Genomic DNA, 25,546 nt, shown 5'->3' on the forward strand with positions numbered 1-25,546 from the left:
TCAGCGATTTGTTGTCGTTGAAGTTTTGTTACGTGAATAAGGCTACAGGTCGAGATAACTGCGCACTTGGTGGCCTTGACGTCACATCGCTGTAGTGCGAACGGGGTGAACGCGAGGAGATGTGCGGGAGTGCGAGAGAGAGTCGCATTCCAGCGAGGTGCGCAGTTAACTTGACAATGTTGTAGTTTTTGTGTACATGCTTATTGAGGAATGAGCCTGCTTAAACTACCATACACTGTGGTTATAGTTACTAATGTTTATGACTTCGTGCTATTATTACTACCGCAAATGCCTTGATATCTATGTTATTGCTCTAAGTAATGCAATAACAAATCGTTCAAAATGACTATATTAGTAAGTTGTTTGTGGAATAGCAAATGTATGACCTACCGAGCTTTATCTAAAACTAGCGGCCGCCCGCGACTTCGTACGCGTGGATCCCGTTTTACCCCCTTAGGGGTGGAGTTTCGTAAAATCCTTTCTTAGTCATAACATCTACCTGCATGCCAAATTTCAGCCCGATCCGTCCAGTGGTTTTGGCTGTGCGTTGATAGATCACTATGTCAGTCACCTTTGAGTTATATACGAGTATATTTAGACAAGTGAACTGGCACCTTAGAAGGCAGTGGATGAATGAAAAACATCGGAAGATTACTCTTTGGTACTAATATCCGGAAGAACTCGTTTATTTTTCAAATAAGCTTTTATAAAGTGCTTTTAAAAGTCCCTGTAGTACTTTAACCCTACCACTGCTACGGGATAATAAATGGGACAGTGTTGAGAAGAAGCAGCGCAAGAAACTCAGTCAGATTGCAACTACCAGAAAGTTAAAGTATTAAGAAGGACTAGGTACCTACGTTAATACAACGTCTAGAAGACAATATAATTATTTGAGACAAAGTGTTCTTTAGATACCATTTAAGGTCATAGCACACTTATCAACCCAGAAAGGGTATTGTCTTTCGCCGCGAGGCGAAGCTTTACGTTACAGTGCGGATAAGTGTGTGCGTCACAGTACGGAGTTTCATACAAATAATACTGACCGCCTCGAGGAGATACGGTAACGATTCGTTTCCGGGTTGATAAGTGTGCTTCGTCCTTTAGTTGGAGATATGCCAGTCTATTATCTAGTAAATGCTAGGAGAGCTTCCAGTAACTTTTCAGTACTTAGTACATTTTTATCGAATCGGAAAGCGTCAATATTGATTCGAACACTAGCTTGTTTTCCTTGAAACTTTCAATCATCACCAATAACTACTATTTATTTAGCACTCGCCTGGTACGTAAACAGGGCAATTTACTTATAAGCTGTATGGTCTATAAAGCAATGGAAATCATGATTTATTATACAAAGTAATGAGAACTGAGTCAACTAGACCGACAATATTGTTTACTTTCTACAGTTCTGATTGATGGATCAGCAATCTGAATGAATAGTCATAGTTTATGTAAAATTGGCCTAAAATAAATAATTATTGGAACATTTTATGAAGATAGCAAACTATAACATTCAAAAATATTCATTCCCGTTTGAATCAAGCAAATTGACTAGTGGAAAAGATATGACGTGCGTCTGACAGCACTCAGACGTGGTGTATATTTGAACAATGTCAGACTCCCATGACGCATGACGCGTACCTTTTTAGGGCTATTTCCCTTGGAGACATCCCGCTTTTTGCAGGAGCCCATTTATTACACTTATTTTTATAGTAACATTCATATGAAAATCTAATGAGAACATTTTTTTTGCAGTGTTCTTGATACCACAAAATATAACAGAAGACAAACTCCATACTAAACGCGCTCGAGGCACGCACACATAGACACCGCTCTAGCAAGACTGTCTTGGACGAATGCGAGCGCGACGTGGCGCGACAGACGTTCGCCACACGTTCGCTGTGGTTCGCTTGAGTCACGCGCCGGTCAACCGCCTGTGATATTATTTTGTTTTGCGAAATTGACGAAAATGAGTGAACAGAAAAAGTCGTATTATAATTGTTCGGTATTTGGTTGCTTAAACTCATAATTAAATACCGAATTTTCATTTTTTAAATTACCAGTTGATTCGGGGAGGTAAGTAAGTTATTTATTTGAATTTCAATTGAAATTGAAAGCCAACTCAATTATTAGGAATATCTAATTGTTTTAGAGAGGTTTTAGGAATTATTGGATAACTAGCTTTTGCCCGCGGCTTCACCCGCGTGAAATTTAGTTTGTCACAGATCGTCATAAATTATAGCCTATATGTTATTCAGGGTTATAAACAATAATACTGTAAAGTTACATCAAAATCCGTTCAGTAGTTTTTGCGTGAAAGAGCAACAAATATCCAGACATCCAAACTTTCGCATTTATATTATTAGTTGGATAGTTGGATAATAGTGTCAACCACTCAACTAAATACTACTTCCTTCTCGTGTATTTGTTTGCAAACTATTACTATAATAACGTACTAAATATAAATAAGTATACGTGGATATCTGTTATTGTCTTTCTTGCATAGTATTAAGAGTAACATTTTTCTATCATAACGAAATAAACGCAACACATGACAAGACAACCCTAGCGCGACGGCCGAGCGTGCGAGCGAGAGAGGTATGCAAAGCGAGGTACATACATGAGTTTACCTTCTGTTATATTTTGTGTTGATACGTTACAATTTGCAATTGGAATTTCAAACACACGTGTGTAGGACACAACAAGACAGACACACACACCCCTACTCTTCCCGCGGGTGTCGTAAGAGGCGACTTAGGTACTACACATCAAACAGAACGGAATGCAGCGCTCTCTGAAAAAATATCAGTCTCTTAAACTGCGATCTCCAACCCGCCTGGCAAGCGTGGGGATTATAGCAAAACCCTCTACTATAGTGGAGGAGGCTCAAAGTCCAGGTGGACTGTAAAGGGCTGTTGATGATGATGATGATGATGATGACTTGTGTGTTTACACGACAGTCCAGCTTTTGCGGGTTGCTGCATTACCTACTGGATCGCAGAAAACTGGCTTGGCGTGGGAAAAGGCCTGCCTTATTTCAATAACGATTCACATACAATGGTGGAAGAAGTAACAACCGTCCCAACCACATACAGCTAGTGGAAGAAGTGCCACCCCAGTAACTTTAAGATTTGAGCATTAATAAGCATGTAGTTTCATGAAAAACCGTTCAGTGTTTCTACGTGAAAAAAAAATTATATTCACATGAACGAGATTCAGGTAGGTGTTTAAAACATCGCGTCCTCTTTAAATTTTAAAAAATTGAAGTTAGTTTTCTCATAGGATTCGAAACCGCGAATGTTATGTAACTCGCACGTGGATCTAGAGGTGGGCGCCACGCCGGCGCGCCGCCGCCGCCGCGAATTTTTTCACGCCGCCGCCGCCGACGACCAGCTGTCGGCGCGCCGATACTGATACTGTACAAACTATTTTAAATTTATTCCTCTCCTATACTGTACTAATTTGTGTTTCAAACGCAGAAGAACTATTTTTTTATTGAGTTGAGCGGCTATTCTAGTTCAATAAAGTCCTAGTATCACTGCGACCGATACCGATCTATTGTGATCGCCGCTATTTTCCTTACAGTTCGCCTCCGAGTCCTGCATCCATTAGGAATTGCAGTATCTTTTGGGGGGCGATATGTTTTACATCTTGTGAGCGTAGGATGTGTTTGCCCAGGTGTAAGCTCCGCTTGCGCATCAAAGGTCCGCAGTCCGTGAGAATGTGTAGTGGCGTTTCATCTGCCTCCTGGCACATCCTGCACGTTCTTGATTCGGACAGTCCCATGGTGGACAAGTGCTTGTTTAAGCTGCTGTGTCTAGTGAAGGCTCGAACTAAGATGCGCATTTGATCCTACTCAGTCCTATAATCTGCTTAGAGCATTTTCGGTCATAGGCTTTTAGAAGAGCTTTGGAATGAGTTAATCCTAGCGTGTCTGACCATGCCTTAAAGGATTTGTTTAAATAGATGTTCTTCAGGGTCATTCGAGCGAGACTTTTGGGAATGCCACAAAAGGGTTCTGGACCATATTGTGTTCCCTCCGCTCCCGCTCTGGCCAGTTCGTCGGCATTTTCACTGTCCACGATTCCCGCGTGACCTGCAACCCATCTCAGCGTTGCTCTGTTACGTTTTCCTAGGGTATTCAGTCGACTCATGCAGTTTTCTACCAACTTTGAGGTGATTAAGTTGGAGTTTAAGGCCATCAGCGCGGCCTGACTGTCTGAGTTAATGTAAATTATGTGATTGGCACAATTTTTTCGCAGATTAGCTTCCTCACATTCAATAATGGCGTAGACTTCTGAAAGATAGAGGCAAATTTACCTAGGCTTTGAGATAGCCTAAGCTTCGGCTGCTCTCCATACACGCCAAAGCCTACGTTAGGGCCCATTTTTGACCCATCAGTAAACCATATAACAGAAGAACTAACTATAATATTTATTCTTTAATGCCATATAAATTGGTACACAAGGCGAACTTAATGCCGATGATATACTAATAATTGATTGAATAACTTAATACTAACTACAACAGTTAATCAAGTACATTATTCAAGTTACTGCTTCGTCTAGTAAATAATTGATCGCGAGAGGCGCCGGTCCCTCTTGCTGTCAAGAAAAAATTCCCCGCCTTCATCTGGCAGATAACCCACACTATTGGACTATACTTTAAGCGAATCACTCACACAGAGATTGGCAAATATGTCTCGGAATGCAAATGGGAACCACAACCTCTGGAAGGCAACAAAGTACCTCCCTCAAAGTGTTCTCCGCTTATTAGGTCCGGTTATACATGAGTGCGAACTGACAAGAAAAATCTCAGACCTTGGCTACATTACAAGCCGGTTTATTTAAACCCATTGACACAGATAATCCAAAAAATCCACAATTCAACAAAAAAAAAATCAAGCATTGGACTTGATCCGAGACTTGCAGCTATGCCTGCCTTTGATTCCTACTGATGATGATGATTCATCCGACCGATTTCGGTCATGGTGACCACTTCGACTTAGCTGTCTTAGCGGCGCTGGTGCGCCCGAAGATGGCTTACATAGCCGATCTTCGCGGCAAACTCCTCGCACATTGAGAGTAATTACCCGCCGCCAACATAATTATAGATTTATAGTGAATGGCGGCAGATGGACGGGATTTACATCATCGCGTTTTGCGTCGAGTTCAGTTGTGCGCTGCTTGTTGAATTCGCGGACTCGTCTCTACACAACACAATCTCCCGCCATTCTAGGTGCTGTGCTGCCAAACCTTCCCATTGTGATTTGAGAGGGCTCATTTTGCATCTTTTCGTATGCTGCTTCTGGATATCTTTGTACTTGACTATCTGAGGAGTTGACCGCCATGTTTCCGCTTACCCTCCTCAAGTTCAAAGTAGAAGATTGATTCCTACTACGCTAATTGAGGACGAAAGACGCAGGAGGACACATAACCCACAGAATCGCTAAAATTAAGTGGCAGTGGGCGGGGCACATATCTCTTAGAGCTGATAGCCGCTGGGGCAGTAAAGTTTTTGAGTGGCGACCACGAGCCGGAAGACGTAGCGTGGGCAGGCCTCCCACTAGGTGGACCGACGATTTGGGAAAGGTCGCAGGAAGTGCCTGGATGCGAGCGGCGCAGGACGTCTTTCGGCTGAAACGAAGGAACTAACGCTAAGAGAGATGGCTAAAGAAATAGCCAAAATGGACCCTCGTAAAGCACTTGCATTTGATCTGATCACCATGAAGTCCATGGTCTTGACAATGATCATACTGAGTGAGAAGAACCTCGCAAGTCACTTAACTTTGGAATGATCCATAAGGCTGGCAAGTCGCCTAACGAATTCTCTTATCGCTCAATTAATCTGACATTTGTATTGTTAAAATTATGGATAAGGATCATTCTTGCTCGTTTATTCCCTTGCCTAAGTATGACCTATGTAATATAGTATACCCGACCATAAGTAAACCACTGCTTTAGTGGCTCAAACCCCAACCAACTGCAAATCGCCTGATTAGTCTTGACGACAGATACTAAAAAAGCAGATTTAAAAAAAAAACCTAATGAAAAAAGGTCAAAAAAGGTCACGCCGCCGACGCCGCCGCCGCCGAGGTCAAAAAGTCGGCGCGCCGCCGCCGGCCAATTTTATATCGGCGCCCACCTCTACGTGGATCACTGTAGCGGCCACAATTATGTGGGTAACACGAAATAAAAGCACAGTTTTTATCAGTCCGTGTATTTAATAACGTGTTTAAACTGACACAATCGTGTCCTATTAGTGACTTGTGTGTCACACACGCCATGTTGTCGAACGTAATAATTTGTAGCTACACAAATATATCATTCGTTCGTTTCAGCCAAATGACCTCCACTGCTGGACAAAGTCCTTCTCAAGATTTTCCACAACGACCGGTCTTACGCTACCCGCATCCAGGTACTTCCCGCAACCTTCACCTCCATCTAGTGGGAGGCCTGCCCACACTACATCTTCCGGCCCGTGGTCGCCACTCGAGAACTTTTCTGCCCTAACGGCCATCAGCTCTACGAGCTATATGCCGCGCCCACTGCCACTTGTTTTTAGCAATTCTGCGGTCACTGGTTTTCATGTGGATCTCCTCATTTCTGATTCGATCACTCAGGGAAACTCCGAGCATAACACGCACGCATCTAGTTAATAAATCACTGTCTATCTGTAATAGTAAAGCAATCTTTCACGTTACTTTCAAATGGGTATTAACTGTTGAAGGGTTACATTTTTAACGTAGGTACTGGGCCTCAGTGTTAACTATCCACTTCCGTTTTTGCTCTCACTCTCATCAAATGGTGATTCTATGCGATAGAACGAGACGACATGACCGGCAATGGGTAGTTAACACTGTTGCCGATAGTACAGACGACGGCACAATTTCAATATAAATTAATGTCTTATGTAGTTTTGTTAGAGGCTATTTTGCGACTAAAAATCTAGTCTACCTGTACATTGTTCCCAGGGTTTTGGTCTCCGTAAATTTGACCTCAATGTTGAGGAAGACAGTGTTGTCGCAAATTACCTACTCGTACATAGACAAATGCAAGGTTAAGTGACTATGAGTAGGTATTGTGCTTAGGTTATGTACATACATCTCTCTGTCTCTAAATATTTGCGTTTTACATTACAAACATTTATTTTAACCTACAGCCCTCTAATTAGTTACCAGTTAACTAGTTTTACCCCCTTTGGGGTGAAGTTTCGAGTTTTTTATAGGGTTTTCCCGGAAATTATTCGAATTTTTCTCGCCGTGAAAACCATCCTCGGACATCAATGAACATTTAAAAAAAGAATTGGTAAAATTGGTCCAAGCATTTTTGAGTTATGCGCTTACCAACACATTTTGCGATTAATTTTTATATTTAGATTGACTTTTATTTTGTGGTGGAAATAAAAGTAAAGATAAACTTTACAGTTTCTCTATTGATAAGTAGGTAAAGCCTTTAAACTGGTTAGAAACCTAAGATGGGAGAATCTATTCACTATACGGGACTATTCCCACCTCTCGTTTCCACCATTGCAACTCCTGTGTAGCCAGGATCTACAGCTTGACCACCATAAAAACCCAACCAATGAAGGTCAAGTTTGTCCCGGGGGAAAGTTAAACTGTCATTGGACCCGCAACGACATTAATCAGAAGAACATAGGAGGAGTTCGAAATTAAGGTCTAATCTATTCACTATAGTTAAAAATATCAAAGTAACCGATCAAACACAAATCGAATAAAAGACTGAGTAGTTATAAATGTAAATATTATCTTTAACACGTGACATAACCTTAAATAATAATTGTAGCTTTGACATCAGTTGACCTTGCTGACCTTCATTACTAATGAATCATTTAACGATTTACTATCAAAGTAATTCAATGGTGTAACGTCAAACGTCAGGCGTCAGACACACCCTAAAACTATCAAAACACTTCTTTAGAACCCTTGCACAATGGTTCCTGATGACATGGAAAAGAAAGTTTAGGTATACCAAGTTTGTCAGATTATATGAACAGATCTTTTATTTTCTTTTGACTGGAAAGAAAGCATGAATGGATGAAAAGCAGGGTTGACACTAAAGGTTTCAAATACTTGACATGCCGTTTAGAATTTAAACATTACTTACTAGCTATGCCCCACGGTGTTACTCGCGGTAAAACGTAGCCTATGCGTTAATCCAGGGTGTTTGTTATCTAACTCCATACCAAACCAAAAAGACAAGAAATTAATGATCTTATTTTGTTTGACTGTCTAAACTCGCTTTTAGTCTTCACCTATTTTGTGAATGTTAAACTTCAGAATCGCACAAGAAAAAATACTTTCTAGAAATTAGATCATCCGCTTGATCTCTTGCTGCTGGCTGTAATCACTCTTGGAAAATTTTGTGAATAGATGCGCATTTATTTTCAATTTTCAGCAGCTAGCTACATTCTGATACCTTTTTGATATGTTTGAAGGCTACATTCTACTTTTTACACACTAGGTAAGTGTGTATTTATATTTTATACACGTGTTCCCATTGAATTGCGTCGAAAAAGATTAACGACTGATACAGACACACCTTAAAATCAATTTGAATGAACACTATTTTGTAAACAAGTGTCAACAAATCGAATCGGTACACGACTGTTACTATCAAATATGTATGAGTCAGTTAGTGTTTGTAAACTAGAAGCTAACAAATGACTTACTCAAATACGGGGTACAGGTTTCATTATTATCATCATTTCAGCCATAGTACGTCCTCTGCTGAACATAGCAATGATTTCCATAATGACCGCATGGTTTCATAATCCTAAGCGATCTATACCCGGAGCATGAATAAATACCGTTCTTGTTATGGTATGGGAAACGTTTATTTACCTGAAAAACAAAACAACGCCGCTACAAATTATGATACATTCACGTCACACACGTCATATCTTACTAATATTATAAACGCGAAAGTTTGTATGGATGTCAACATGTTTGTTACTCTTTCACGCAACAACTACTGAACGGATTTTGATGAAACTTTACAGTATTATTGTTTATAACCCAGAATAAAATATAGGCTATAATTTATGACGAACTGTGACAAAATAAATTTCACGCGGGTGAAGCCGCGGGTAAAGCTAGTAAGGAATATGATTACGTTTAGGAGAGTTATTCGTGCTCAGGGAACTTACTAGTAAATTATCCACTCAATAAAAATGGGAGCGGCTAAGTTTACCAAATTATCCCCTAATAATGGGGGTTCCCTTCCGGCTTTTTAATCGTTTACATATTGAACCCGGAACATCGGAATAACACATCAATATTTGTCCCCAAAATATGAAGTTCATTCAAATGAGCTTTGCCCAAAGGGCGATGGAGCGTGCTATGCTCGGAGTTTCCCTGCGTGATCGAATCAGAAATTAGGAGATCCGCAGGAGAACCAAAGTAACCAACATAGCCCGCAGAATTGCTAAAATCAGTGGCAGTGGGCGGAGCACATAGCTCGTAGAGCTGATAGCCGATGGGGCAAAAAGTTCTCCGCCGGAACACGTAGTGTGGGCAGGCCCCCACTAAGTGAACCGACGAAGCTAAAATGCATAATGTTCATTATTCATATTAACTATTTCGTCGTTCGTTACAGCCAAGTGACGTTCACGGACTGAAAGACTAGGTGGACCGACGATATGGTGAAGGTCGCGGGAAGAGCCTGGATGCGGGCAGCGCAGCGCAGGACCGTGCATTGTGGAAAATCTTGGAGGAGGCTTTTGTCCAGCAGTGGACGTCATTTGGCTGAAATTAACTAAATATTTATCAATGAGCTATAGGCTGAAAGAACCCTAGTAAATCACCTGTAACTGGTGTATTTCAACATGACAATTTAACTTTACTTAGAAGCCTTTTGTTTATAAATACATTAAGCAAATAGACCCATTAGCGACATCAATTTAGTTCTAACATCTAATACAGTTGAGTGAAATTTTATGACACGTTTGAACTAATTCAGATTGTTGACAATTTCGTAGTCAAAACAATCACTACGGATGCGTACACACTGTCTTATAAACTATGTTTATTAATATGACATTTAATTTTGAGTTTCATGGACTTCATCATAATTTATCGATGTTCACTGAATTGCCATGTCAACCAATAGCACTTTACAGCTTCCCAAGAAACGCTCAAAGCTAAAACCCCTAAACTAATTAATAAGAAAGATAAGTGTGTAGGTATAGATATTTACGCCCGTATTCACAAAGATTACTATGAGGTCTCACAGTGCGCGTAGACGCACAGGGTGACACACGAACCAATCACAGAGCTCTATTCAACACTGTGCGTTCGATTTGCTGCTTCACTTAAGCAAGTATCGTTTGTGAATACGGGCGTTATTCTTTTTTGATCACTGAGGCCTGATATTAATATTTTCATCATCATCAAGTCAAGTCTCCATCGCAAGAGCTAACTCTCTAAATTACCAGAAGCAAATAGATTTTTACATGATGTTCGTATATCACATTAAAATAATAATAATGTAAGAAATTTATTTATTTTCTCTCATACAAAACAAAATATCAGGTTATGTGCCCAATCTCGACAGCCCACAGTATGTTATGAGACTGTATAATCGGACATTCTCATTTATTTGATGAACCGTATAGAGCTCAGTTATACAAACATGATAGTAAAACTCCCGTTTGAAAATTCCAAGTAGTTTTCGCGGTATAAAAATTCAAAGTTACCTATTTTTTTACTTCAAAATTATGCAAAAATATTCTCACTCGTTAACTAATAACATTTAATTCAGAATTGTTATAATACTTCATAGAGCTCTTAAAACTACACGTAATAAGCGTATTAAGTGCTTCGTAAACGCATTCAGTTAATTAGGAAAAATGATTTTAGTGATTTTTGTTTTTATTTTTTTTCTCAATTATACCTTAATATATGCAAACATTTTTAATTGCAAGATATAGTCTGATATTTAATCTAATTGTATAAAAAAAATCAGCCTTAAATTCCGTGATATATTTGAGGAAAATCAAATTGAAAATATGCGAAATATAGAATTGTAAATTTCCCATCACTTTTTAATAGCAATATTTCTTTTGGATGTTTAAATATCATCAGCTCGATTGTACCAAATTATTGTATTGACATTCGATTTACATAGGTTTCAAATCGATGAGAAAATTATTAAAGGTAGGATAAATTCGACTTCCTAGATTTGTTTACATACTTTTTTAGTTAGTTACTTACATACAACTTCAGTTAATATAAGAGTGTTAAAAAAGAAAAAAGACTCGACTTGAGAACCTCCTCCTTTTTTTGAAGTCGGTTAAAAACAATGTGAATGTGACTTTTTAGAACCTTCAACACTATGCACATAACAGGCGGGATTTGAAACTTTTTAGACATGAATTATTCCTTCCAAAATTGTCGACCTTAGACTCGTAAAAATTTTATTAAGACGTTTTATGTTTTTTCTCAAATATATCACGGAGTTTAAAGCTGATTTTATTAATACAATTAGATTAAATATCAGACTATATCTTGCAATTAAAAATGTTTGCATATATTAAGGTATAATTGAGAAAAAAAATAAAAACAAAAATCACTAAAATCATTTTTCCTAATTAACTGAATGCGTTTACGAAGCACTTAATACGCTTATTACGTGTAGTTTTAAGAGCTCTATGAAGTATTATAACAATTCTGAATTAAATATTATTAGTTAACGAGTGAGAATATTTTTGCATAATTTTGAAGTAAAAAAATAGGTAACTTTGAATTTTGATACCGCGAAAACTACGTGGAATTTTCAAACGGGAGTTTTACTATCATGTTTGTATAACTGAGCTCTATACGTTTCATCAAATCAATGAGAATGTCCGTTTATACAGTCCCATAACACACTGTGCAGCCGTGTGTCCGCATCCATTAATGGAAAGAAAATAAATGACCATAATTCATATATCAGCCGAGTACAGCGTCATTTGCTGACAGCCAGTTGTTCAGCGACGACTGAAACTGAAACGTTCTGAATAAGATGTGGAAGGGCTCTGAAGTGTATACAGTTACAGTGATGCCGATGTTTAAGAGCAAATTGATCCGTACGTTTGTTTTAATATTCGTATTAACATTCCTATGTTATGGATATGTAGTTTCGGTTAAGGATACGGTTACGGATATTGGAGTAATATTATACCGGTTTCGGTTACGGTTACGGATATCCATAACATCCCTGGTATTATGTCCAAAATGTGTTTAAACTAACTTGAATATTTGACACTAGTTGACCCGGCCAACTTCGTACCGCTTATGTTCACAGAAATAATGTAGGTTTTTTGTGTCTTGTAATTACTTTTAACTGTGTTAAAAAGCAATAAGTAAACGTTTTATTTAATTAAATTTCTAATAGTAAAATTTTTTTTTGAATCGGTTAGAACGATTTAGAACCTGAATAGGTTCAATACAAAAAAAAAGTCAAATCTCTCCTCTTTATAAGTGTAGACTACTCTCATTTGTCTTCAGCTTCAGCATTGAGAGCGCCAAAATTGTGCCCGAAATCTTTAATTAGTTAGTTTTGCGTACCCATTGCACAATGAAATAATTTTTGAACGTCAGTGGTTAGGCTTTACTGAACTACACCCTCGTAGATGACTCTCGTATTCACAAACGATGCTTGCTTAACCCTCCGTGTACGAGGTGACTAAAAGTTACGTCCCGTACCAGGTGGGGTATGACACACCCCAATATACAAAGTGATAAAATTTTCATTCAACATTTTTTTAGGTGGAATTTAATATTTAATATTGATTATTTACGTATGCTAATTAGGTTTAAGAAATGCTCTGAGCTGAAAATATGTATTATAACATTTTTGTCATAAAAAAACAAAAAGACACAATTTCCGTTGTTCTTGTAATTTAGGAATCAGTTTCCTATGTATAATTTTTAATTAGTGCCTTTAATTATGACAAACGTTTTTATTTAACAAAGTACAAGTATTTACTTATAATTTAAAAGTAAATTAAAAACTGGAAGGGTATAAATTTGTTTTGATCATCGGTTTTCAATTTACCACAATTCTGATGAAAGAAAATGAGTATGCTCAATGCATAAAATGGGAGCGTAACAATTTTATTTATTTATAAAATATGTTATTCCATTTCAGTAGCCCATAAATTGTATCACCAAGTATAAATTGTAGCCCATAAGTGTATGTTCACATACATCTTCGGATCTCAGTACTAAACTTCCAGATTCGCACTAAAAGTCATCTCATTTGACTAAAAGTGCTTGAAAATTTCAGATACCGTAAAAATCACGAAAAATATTATTTGTATTGAATTTTATTCAATTGACAAAGCTAAAAATATATTAATTACACCAAAACTGTCAGATTTTTTTTTAAACTTTTTAACAACGTCCCGTACCAGGTGGGGTGTGTGACACCCACACGTACTTTAAAGGCATGTAACTCAGTTGGTAGTCACCGCTGGACTGATTTTGCAACGCTGATCGAAGCAGCAGTGTCATAATTCCAGCTACTGAGAATCTCAAATTCAGCACTTGCAAATTTTTAAAATTGTGGCTATTTTTAAAGGACTGGGGTGTGTCACACCCCACCTCGTACAGCGAGGGTTAAGTGAAGCAAATCGAACGCACAGCGTTGAATAGCTCTGTGATTGGTTCGTGTGTCACCCTGTGCGTCCACGCAAACTGTGAGACCTCATAGTAATGTTTGTGAATACGGGCGTGACTCTCTGAAACTTTTTTTATTTAGTAGATTACAGTAGATAAATAATTTTATTATAATTGATTGCTTTTAAGTGCATTTTAAATAATTAAATAGAGAGTCATGAAGCTTTATGACGAAGAAATAAACTTATGCACTCGTTATTCATGGTTTCATGAAAAAGTAATAGGTATTTTAAAAAATATCATCATTTGAAGTACCTAATGATTGTAAACCATCAACTGATAAGGCAATGAAGTTTCAATTTACTACATACCGTTTTATACAAGGTGTAAAGTAGAATGTATTTTTTTTTCATAGAGGCCGTAGACAAATGAAAATTGCATGCCACTAATAAAAATAAAAATGTAACAACAATGGATCAGTGCTTAGATATCAGTTTAATTGTTGTAATAAAAACGATTTTGCAAACAAAAATATTGTAGTTGTAACGACGACGGAACGTCAAGCTTAATACTGTGGCATTTTACGCACTTATAATACGGGCAATTGTGCAACAAAAAGTACATTAAACAGTGAAAAAAATAAAATTAAAAAAAAGGTGAACTGCCAAGAAAATATCGAGTACACTTGATATTTTCCACCCTGTATCAACTGATTAAGGGTTATAAAGCAATAAAGTATACAGTTGTGCGATAGCCAGGGATTTTTTAAATACATACTACTACTCTTTATTGTAGTGACCATCACAATTTATTGCAAATACAGCACTTTATGGCGCACTTACATAAGGGTGCGTTTCCACAGAAGTGGAGCTGCGCGGAGTTGAGCGGAGCAGAGCCGTGTAAATAGGTAGGTGTTTCCACTAAAGCTGCGTAGAGATGAGCGGCGCAGGGCTAAGTTGTGTAGCTGGGTGAAATGGAGCCGAGCACAGCTGAGACTAGCGGAGCGGAGCTGTGAAGTGGAGATGAGCTGAACAGGGCTGTGAATACATTTTTTCACGCTTTCAATAAATTTTTCGTCAGTTGTCATAATGATAAACGTGCACTCTCGATGACGCTACAAGGTCAAACTGCAACAAACAAACTCCCGCGCCTGACGTCGCGTTACCCCTCGCAGCCCTGCTCCACCCCGCTCTACACCGCACGGCCCCGCTTCATACTCAGCTCTACTAAGCTCGACACCGCTGTGCCACGCTTATCCCCGCGCACCATAAATTTTAATGTAAATCTTCTCAACTCCGCTAACACTGTTTCCACTGAATCGGAGCGGAGATGAGATGTGTATTTTGAGCAATGTGATTGGTCAATTTTTATAAGTCTCTGCTCAGCTCCGCGCAGCTTAGCTTCTGTGGAAACGCACCCTTATTCGGAAAATTGATCGAGACGTGTAAACGCGTTACTTCAGTTAGTTTCGCGAGCGTCGCCCATACTTCGGTGTGGCTCGTGTTTCTGTTCGGTCAATTTTCCCAATAGTGTAACTGCGGAATTAAAATTACAATTATGATATTATCACGCTTGGTTTTCGGAGTTATACTGTACAAAACATAATTATACAAAATTGTAAGAGTTAACCATCGAGGGGCCCGCATTCATCGACAAGTACCTATGTTACCCCTATATTCATAAGAACTTAACTTAAGAGCCGTCGACGTGCCCGCAGCAAGCTGTCGACACGTCGACGTCTGCCGTCGATGTGTCGACAGCTTGCTGCGACGACCGTGTCGGCGTACGTCTTTGTACAGGAGCCAGTTGAAAATGGATTTCATTGAAGAAACACTGTTGTTGCTTTTACTCCGTCGTCGTCGACGAAAGAGAAAGAACCGGTCATTGTGGGTTTAAGAAATGTTATTGAATAGAGAACTAGACTACACACACCGAAGCCCATGCTGTATTTTTTAATGTTTTATTATGGTAGCCTTCTAAATTCGAGTTCCATATTATTTCATTGTTTTTGACAGCACTAATTTTTTAGCAATTCCGAATCAATTTGTTCAGAACTCATTAGGTGTGCGTGTAAGCTGCTAGACTACTGACTGACTACTGAATTTGGCGAGACAGTTGAACTTGTATTATCAATTTTGTGTTTCATGTAATAAACAATTTGAATTTGAATCTGTACTGCAGTGGAGGCCGCGTACCGGAAAACGCAGCATGGGACGTCCACTTAGGGTTCTTACACACGAACAGCAATTTGCTGTCGACGCATGTAACGGCAGTTGACGTCAGAAGGCGACGGCTAGCTGTCGACATGCCGCCGCCGTGCTGTCGACACGTTCGCGGCTGCCGCCGGCAGGTGGCGAAAATGCAATTTATTTTTAAATTTAACTTTATTTAATTACATCGCCCAGGAGATTTCCTTGACGCTTACAACATTCGATCAACATTCATCAAAATCTTGAAATGCGTTCGTTAGAATTACCTCGAAACCTATTTTCAATTTTTTGCCGAATGCTCAGCTTCAGTTGCTGTATGGTTGTTGGATTATAAAAGTACACTCTATTCTTAATGTAACACCACAAAAAAGAATTTTCTCGAATGAGATCAGGGCTTCCTGGGGGCCAGGAGTTGTCACCCCTGCCTGAAATTATTTTTTTGTGGGAACATGTCTCTTACCATCTAAATGCTCTCATTTGAAGTGTGACACGTAGCCCCATCATGATGAAACCAAGTGCTCCGGTCATAGTCTTGCGAATCTTGCAGCTTTGAAATGAAAAAGCTTTTCAGCCTACCAGTATAGCGCTCTCAAAAATTAATCATTCTTTCAATGCAACAAACCAATCAAGCAGGGGTGCAATCTCACTGCCTCTAAGAAGCGCTAATCTCATTCCAGCAGACTTCTTTTTGTGGGGTTATCTTATGAGCAGAGTATACTCTAATAATCCAAAAACTCTGCAGCATTCATCCATCCTGAATCCATTTCGATGTAACTCTAACGAAAGTTTTCCAAAATTTTGATGTATGTTGACCGAATGTTGTAAACGTCAAGGGAATCACATGTACGATCAAATTTATAAAAGAAAGTAAATTTTAAAATAAATTGCACTAAATTTCCTTTAAATTGCAATTAGTTAAAGTTCTACAAAAATGAACAGTTTTCGTTTCCTTGAATTTTCAAAAGTGAACTTTCTTCTGGGCCACCCTGTACTTATATGTATATTTAGAAGTAAACAAACTCTATTACAGTCCAATATAGGTACCTAATTGAGTTACAGTCCACTATTAGGTCATTACCATGAGTTGCATTACGTTAGGTGTGCTCGCCAGCGACTGCAAAAAAAATTACATTAAATGTACGACATATTGTGCAGCGCCTCTAGCGGCTACTTTCAAGAAATAAAATGTTCATAGAGTTTTTTGACGTAACTTCGCCCCTTTTTTTGTTATTAATGTAGTAGTACTATTTTTCTAATTAGTAATTTGTAGTGTAAGTTGTAACTAATAACCCCGAAAAAATCCTCAATACAGCAGGTTGACCACATTGTTCCAGCGGCCGATGGGGTAAAATCATTCTCCAATCTTAAGCTGAGTTGCACCACCTAACTTTAACCTTTAACCGTAACTATAACAATGACCGGTGTTTTTTGTACGGAGATTGGCAGACTTTTGACGTTTGCTATAGTTAAAGTAAGATGGCGCAACCCAGCCTTAGAATCTCCGTATTTGTCGGTATGTTTTCATCATCATCATCAACAGCCCTTTACAGTCCACTGCTGGACTACGAGCCTCCTCCACTATAGTGGAGGGTTTTGCCATGATCCCCACGCTTGGCAGGCGGGTAGGAGATCGCAGTTTAAAAGATTGATGTTTTTCAGAGAGCGCTGCTGCCCGTTCTCTGTTTGATGTGTAGTCCCTAAGTCGCCTCTTACGACACCCGCGGGAAGAGTAGGGGTTGGTGACAAATGTATTCTACTCTGCCGTCACCACACGGCTTATTTTATGCGCATATAATCGCAAAAACAAGAGATACGTGCAATTTGTAGGCCTAATCTAGATTAACCTGTTTGCGTGGGGCGATCAAAACACATGAACCACTCACTTGTTTTGCAAATGCTGATTAGTCGGTATTACTCGTATGTAAAGTACTTACCGATTAATACACACTTAATTAATAATACAGGGTGGGAACGATAAGTGATCTCACTCGATTATTTCTGAACTATACGATATTAAAAAACAAGTCACTGATCCTGAAAGTGCTTCATGAGATCTATCAAACGGTATCAATAATAGGTTACAGAATAATCTGGATCTCTCCGAAAATTCAATGTTTCCTGCAGCTTCCATACATTTAGTAAAGCCACATAATATTGAAAACTACACAAGATATCTTAAAACTGGTTACTGATCCTAAAAGTGCTTCACGAGCTCTATCTAATGATATTAACAATAGGTTACAGAATAAACTAGATCTATCCAAAAATTCAATGTTTCCATCTTCCATACATTTAGTACTACCAGTCATGGCACTCATCTCTTTATAATATTATAGCAAGTAAAGCCTAAAACTATTTTTTTCCATAAATAATTTTAAATAAGAATGCAAATTACGAGTTTATTTTAAGTTTATTATTTAACAAAAAAAAATTGTGTGGTTGGCATACATTTAGTATGGAAGCTGGAAACATTGAATTTTCGGATAGTTCCGGTTTTTTCCGTAACCTATTATTGGTACAGTTTGAAAGAGCTTGTGAAGCACTTTCAGTTTCAGTAAGCAGTTTTTAGATATCTTGTATAGTTTAGAAATAATCGAGTGAGATCACTTAACGTTTTCACCCTGTAGACTAAACTGAGAGCGGTGTTTGTGTAGATTATCTTGTTTGTTAGTTTTTAGAGTATTGCGCATTAATCATATAATATGACCCAGACTTACTTATTACAAAATAGTGAAATGCAAAAAATAAATAAATTGAAGATGAAATAACTAAATTATGATAGAGTAATCGGTCATTATCATGATAAACTTTAAAGAAACAAATTAATTAAAAGTTTGTGTTAGGTGTCGCGTGGATGTGATAGATAGGGTCGGGGACGATCATCCGGTAATGACAGATCTGTGAACTTGTGATAGAGTACTAATATAATTAACACAGCCCCCTTATAATTAAAAGTTACTCCCTAGTTGAACTCTGGCTAAATTGACATTTAGATTAAAATAGACATTTCCATGTCCTTTTAATCCATGGTTCATCCTGGTCGTAACTTTTTATTAATAAGGGTTGTGTGAGTTGATAATGTGTATGTGATAATGTTGAGTGTATAGTGTGTATTTTGTCTATCTCTCATGTTTTAAATTGCAAGAACTCCATATTTTATGTCCACCCCCCATATAGCTACCTACTCGTAGTAGGTATGTATTTGCTACTAACGTTCTTCTGACCAGCGTGGAGTGTATAAGCCTCTGTAAAATTAGAGGGTCTTGCTCTTGCAGTGGAGACCAAATGATCTGATGATGATGTGTATTGTCCAGGTGAGGAAGCGAGAGGGTCGTCCTTCTGCAGTAGATATCAAATTACCTGATTATGATGATGATGATGATGATGATGATGTGTATTCTCTAGGTTTGAATCAAGAGGGTCGTGCTCCAGCTGTAGATACCAAATTATCTGATGATGATGATGATGATGATGATGATGATGATGATGATGATGATGATGATGATGATGATGATAATGATGTGTATTCTCCAGGTGTGAAAGCAAGAGAGTCGTGCTTTTGCAGTAGAGACCAAATTATCTGATGATGATAATGATGATGATTATGATGATTATGATGATGATGATAATAATGTGTATTCTCCAGGTGTGAAGCAAGAAGGTCGTGCTCCTGCAGTAGAGACCAAATTATCTGATAATGATGATGATGATGATGTGTATTCTCCAAGTTTGAAAGTGAGAGGGACGTGCTCCTGCTGTAGATACCAAATTATCTGATGATGTTGATGATGATGATGATGGTGATGATGATGATGTATTTTCTCCAGGTGTGGAGGCGAGTGAGGAGCGAGGCGACGTGGCGCGGGCGCAAGCAGTGCGCTCGTCGGAGCCTGTCACGCAAAGCGTGGTAGGGGGTTCCCATGCTTTTATACTGAGGGTACGTGCACAGAATAATAATAAGTACTATGTACAGTAGGTTTTCTTCGCGAAGGTACTTTAAAAAATGCTCAATAACGATATGACAGGATATAGTTAATAGAATGACACCCTGCAAGGAATAAGTGATTAAAAAAAATACAATACCGAGACTGTTATTGGTCTAAATAAATATTAAAATACAAGCATTAAAATCTATTTTATGCTTGAGTTAGAATCAATTTTAGAAGCGTGTAGCTACTACGAAGCTATTTTCTACGATTCGAACTACGACTATTCGTAGTATGAACTTCGTAGCAGAGTCATGTTAAGTTCGCTACGACAGCGCTACGAGGGTAGGCTCGTAGTTGTCTTCTAAGGGTGGGTCGCACCATCTTACTTTAACTTTGACAAACGTCCAAAATCTGTCAAACTCCATACAAAAAACACCAGTTAACGTCATATTTACCGTCAAAGTTAGGTGGTGCAACTCAGCCTTAGAATACTTATTTCTTAAGTTATTATTCCGGATTCGTTCGTTTCAGCCGAATGACGTCCACTGCTGGACAAAGGCCTCCCCCAAGGATTTCCACAAAGACCGGTCCTGCGCCGCCCGCATCCAGGCACCTCCCGCGACCTTCACCAGATCGTCGCGTCGGTCCACCTAGTGGGAGGCCTGCCCACACTACGTCTTCCGGCTCGTGGTCGTGGTAGTCCGGATTATTGGTATTTTATTGTTATATTTTTTTACAGATATCAAGTTTTTTTGGTCTTGCCCCTCTGCGGTTCGAGTCTCGTGCCAACGGGTTCACTGTCTCTCTATCCAGTGCCATGTGCATCTATAGCTATATTCTAGTCAGTATTTTAAGTAAGTATACTTTGCTATGTTCTTATTTATAAAAACAATTTATAATCGATTACTAATATTAGAAATGCGAAAGTAACTCTGTCTGTCTGTCGGTCTGTCTGTCTGCTATCGGTCTGTCTGTCTGTCTTGTCTGTCTGTCTCGCTTTCACGCCTTAAGCAATTTTGATGATGGCATAGAGATAGTTTGAGTCCCGGGAAAGGACATAGGATAGTTTTTATCCCGGTTTTAAAACAGGAACGCGCGCGATAAAGTTTTTCTGTGACAGACAAAATACCACGCGGGCGAAGCCGCGGGCGTAAAGCTAGTAATACATATTAGGTGGCAATTATTTTAAGCTATGCTGACTTTGCTTAAAGGTATTATGTAACGACTGACGTAAAGATGTCTACTAATCCCTCCTTGTCTTTTCGCAGTTATATTAACAATATACGGGCTGGTAGCCGAAATAAATGCAGGCGTCCAGCTGTCAGTGCGCATGTCGTCGCGAATGTCTCAGGTGAATATGCCAGCAGGAACTACCTCTAGTCTATCCCTGACTAAACCTTAACTTCGAACTCATGTATCACGGGGAGTGCTCCGAAGAATTGTCCGGACTTATTCCTGCCGCCACTTTTCGCCACCGATCTACCCGACAGCACTTCCATCCCCATCACTTAGATGGTTGGCAGTCCACAACAGTACGTTTCTTTAGAAACTTCCTGCCGGATACGACCTGCAACCTTTCAAGAAGAGAGCGTATCTTCACTTTAAAGGCCGGCAACGCACCTGTAACGCCCCTGGGACTGCGGGTGTCTATGGGCGACGGTAATCACTTACCATCAGTGTGCCTACCATGAGTTTACGTTAGGTGAGCTCGCTAGCGAATACGTCAAAAAATTCTATGAAGATTTTATTTCTTGAAAGTAGCCGCTAGGGGCGCTGCACAATATGTCATACATTTAAATGTCATTTTTTTACGCAGTCGCTAGCGAGCACACCTAACGTAAACTCATGGTAGGCACACAGGTGATCCGTATATATGCTCGTTTGCCTCCTGTCACATAAAAAAAAGAACTCCTTCAACTCCAATCCAAAAAAATATGTTCTTCTGATTAGTTAATTTCGTTGCGGGACCAATGACAATTTAACTTTCCCGCGGGACAAACTTGATCCTCATTGGTTGGATTTTTATTAGCAGTCAAACTGTACATCCTGGCTACATAGGAGTTGCAGCGGTGGGAACGAGAGGTGGGAATAGTCCCGTAGTGTACTGGCTTTAAGACATTATGAAATGTGCAACATGGAATGCAAACGATTTGTTAGATGCATTTTCCAATACGGATACGGTGGACCGAGGACCTGATAAAGGTAGCAGGAAGGCGCTGAATGCAGGCCGCTACCAACCGTGCGATGTGGAAGTCATTGGGGGAGGCCTATGTTCAGCAGTGGACGTCCTATGGTTGAAATGATGATGATGATGATTTTCTAATATTTTTATTTTCTTGTATAAGAAATTCCGATCGACCCTTTTCAATGTAGAAACATTTCCTGGTATGTTTATTTGACTAACGACTTTAATTGTAGGTGGTATCGACATGCGACGTACTAGTGGTGGTGGCCACAGCGGCGGCGGGAGTTTATGGTGCACCGGCGCGCATGAGGAACATGATCAAACTCATGGACAGAATTGTTTCGGTGAGAATTATTAATGATTGTGATAGCTTTTTTTTTATCCACAACGTGTAAGCTCTTGGCCTGTATCTCACCTAAGTGTAGGTAAGTGACGATCAGGCCGAAGGTGGAAGCGAGCTTCACCCGGAATCCTCAACCACAGAGGAACTGGCTATCTTACCTCTAACTGCCGGAACACAACAATGCTGTTAACATTGTTGTTATGGCGACAGACTTAGATAAGATGGTGGTAGTTAGCCAGGTGGACTTAGAACAAACCCTACCAACCAAACCGAACAGAAAAATTTGCCCCCACTGGGAATCGAACCCGGGACCTCTGCGTCTGAAGCAGGTGCTCACTAGACCACAGAGGCGGTTGCTCAAAGTAGAACTCTTTTTGATCCACGGATTCCTGCAGAGGCAATACTCAATACTCAATTCTTTATTGCATCCATAATGTTACAGAGGTGGTATGTATATGGTTTTATAAGATACAATTATACCTAATTGCACCTCCTAAAGCTTTGCAAGCTAAGGTAGTTTTCTAAAATGCCTTCGTGGTGATATCTACTTCAATATTTATATTGAATTGATGAGTGTAGTTATAAAATTCCTGATGCCAATCACAAGAGTTCTCACGGTTTAACATACTGTTGCAACTGGGAGAGGCTCCAAGTTTCTAGGCTCGTGTAAGGCGCTCCTTGATCACTTAATCAGGGCCATATTTCAACAGAATTTATATATTACGTCGCATAATCATAAGGAGTTCTTGCAGGTGGACAACACCCTCAGTGGGCAATACTCGGCGGTGACGGAGCGCAAACTGTGCGCTATACTGCTGGGACTGCTCATCTTCTTCTCGGTCCTCATCGTGGACGACTTCTGCTTCTATGCGACGCAGGCCAAGAAGGTCGATAGAGAATGTGAGTTCAACATCATCATCATCATTTCAGCCATAGGACGTCCACTGCTGAACATAGGCCCCCCCCAATGATTTCCATAATGACCGATTGGTGGTCTGCATCCAGCGCCTTCCTGCTACCATTATGAGGTCGTCGGTCCACCTTGTGGACGTCCTACGCACTTTCCGGTACGTGGCCTCCACTCCAGAACCTTGCTGCCCCATCGGCCGTAAGTTCTGCGTACTATGTGCCCTGCCCATTGCCACTTCAGCTTGTTAATCCGTCCATCCGGCTGTGTCAGCGACTTTAGTTCGTTTACGGATCTCCTCATTTCTGATTCGATCTCGAGAATTTGAGTTGACTAGGATCAAATACCTATACTTTGGATAGGGTTCGATCCCTGCTTAGAACATTGAACTACTCGTGTTGAGGTGAACCCACTACTAACATAACCATTGGCATTTTAACTTGAACCGTGGGTAAAAGGATGTCTAAATAGCTCAGATGATTAAGAGCAGTCGTCCGGCAAGCGATAGATCGTGGCTTCAAATCCCACCTTGGGCAATTCGATTTTTTCAAGTTAGTCATATTATATTGTATTGAAAATAATAATAATAATAATAAGCCCCGCAGGGCAGCTTTGTGGCGAGCTGTTGGTGAGTAGCGACACCACGGGGCCAGTTGTTAATCCGAGTGCTCCCGAGAGTCGGTCAAGACCCTCGTCTTCGGCTTGCCGAAGTGGAATCCGAGAGGGTCTGCAGGACTTTCACCTCTGGCTTGCCTTAACCGGCCGGCCAGAGTGGAGTCGCTAGAGCTATATGCTCCAGGGGTGGAAGTGTTAAAGGGCATAACGCCGCGAGTAACCTCGGAGAAAGCGCAGCACACCTCTCTACACCCCTGTGCTGGCAGACGCCAATGTTGCCCCTCAGTCCGGTCTATACGACCCATGACGCTAGGGGGGGCCCATTTAGTCGCTGGCTAGTCACCGCCTGCCATTTTTTCAGTCAGAGACTATGAACCAGGCAGGTGTCCCGTAGTCTCCATCCATAGCCCAGTAACCAGTCCCTCCATCCTTCATCCATAACCCTAGTCCATTCTTCAATAACTGCAATAGCTCCTGTGCACAGGCTGGGGATGGTCTCTGGCTACATCCCATGATATAGTCAGAGACTAGATCCAGCATGTGCACCACTTTCACTTTTGTCGATTATTTTGCGCTTAAAACGGCCTCTACGTGTTGGATCTGTATCCCCACGCAAGCCTTATAAAGGACCGGGCCACTTTTGACCCGTGAGCTCCAAAGCGTACAAACATAATAATAATAATAAATGTCTTTATTGCAAGAAAAAAGTGTTACAATTTTGAGTGAGTCTTCTGTCTTCCAAAATAGGCATTTGCCTGTAGTATGGACGACAGTGTCCTCCCCTATTAGGTACAAACAGTTTAACAAATAGGTTGATTCAATTTACATTCATACGTAGTATGTAAAGAAGTTTAATTTAAAAATGTAATAAAAAAAAATAAGAATGTGTGTATTGTGAGTAGTGTGTGGTGTATGTAGTAACTATGTGGTGTGTGTGGTGTGTGATGTGTGTAGTATGTTGAGTGTGTAGTGTGTGGTGTGTATAATGTGTGGTGTGTGTAAGAACTACATGCGATTATAGTCAACCATTAGTGCTTCAACAGCCTCATAATCAAAGTACTGCAGCCAATCTTTAATTACCTTTTTTATTTCGCGGTTACTATAATTTCTTAGATTTGTGTAAATGTTGATTTTATTGTATAAACGTGCAGCCATGTATTCATACTGTCTACGTGCATATTTGCTTTTAACAATCGGGACCGGGAAACGATCTCTTCTCCTTCTGTCAGTAGGCTGTTGATTGACGGCGGAGAGGCGATGATACCTTCGAATACTCTCGTAAATAAAGAGCTTTCTCACTGATAAGACTTTCATTCTCCTGTAGAGGTCTTCTGTAGGATGCCTGTATGAGAGATACATTGCCACTTTTAGTACTGAACGCTGTGCTCGTTCCGCTCGAATCAGATGTGTCTTAGCTGCACCACCCCATGCACATATGCAGTACCTTACTACACTTTCACACAAGGCCTGATAGATTTGTTTAAGGAGTTCCATGTCAGCAATTCCCCGTAAGTTTTTAAAGATATATATATACGTTTTCTAGTTCGCTGTTCCATAGTTTTAATGTGCTCCAGCCAGTTTAGTTTATCATCGATAATAACACCTAAGTACCTTATACTATTTACTTTAGTCAGCTTAGAGCAGACGCACTCAAAAGCCATTTCTTCATTGCAGGGACGAACATGGATTTTAAGTTCGTGATTCTTTTCAGGTTGGCCAGCGGATGTTTTACTGAAACA

General features: G+C 39.8%; 1 protein-coding gene across 1 annotated transcript in view; it reads left to right on the top strand.

The window, feature by feature from the left end:
* LOC135082518 (gustatory receptor for sugar taste 43a-like) overlaps positions 1–25,546 on the top strand; it is a 33,518-nt gene that overhangs the window by 1,852 nt on the left and 6,120 nt on the right. Inside the window, exons 2-6 of the mRNA XM_063977318.1 lie at positions 19,656–19,765; positions 20,497–20,611; positions 21,026–21,108; positions 22,176–22,286; positions 23,038–23,185. Of these exons, the coding sequence (XP_063833388.1) occupies positions 19,656–19,765; positions 20,497–20,611; positions 21,026–21,108; positions 22,176–22,286; positions 23,038–23,185 (567 nt within the window). The remainder of the gene's footprint in view (positions 1–19,655; positions 19,766–20,496; positions 20,612–21,025; positions 21,109–22,175; positions 22,287–23,037; positions 23,186–25,546) is intronic.

This window comes from Ostrinia nubilalis, chromosome 21 (genome assembly GCF_963855985.1).
Source record: "Ostrinia nubilalis chromosome 21, ilOstNubi1.1, whole genome shotgun sequence".
NCBI classification, from domain to species: domain Eukaryota; kingdom Metazoa; phylum Arthropoda; class Insecta; order Lepidoptera; family Crambidae; genus Ostrinia; species Ostrinia nubilalis.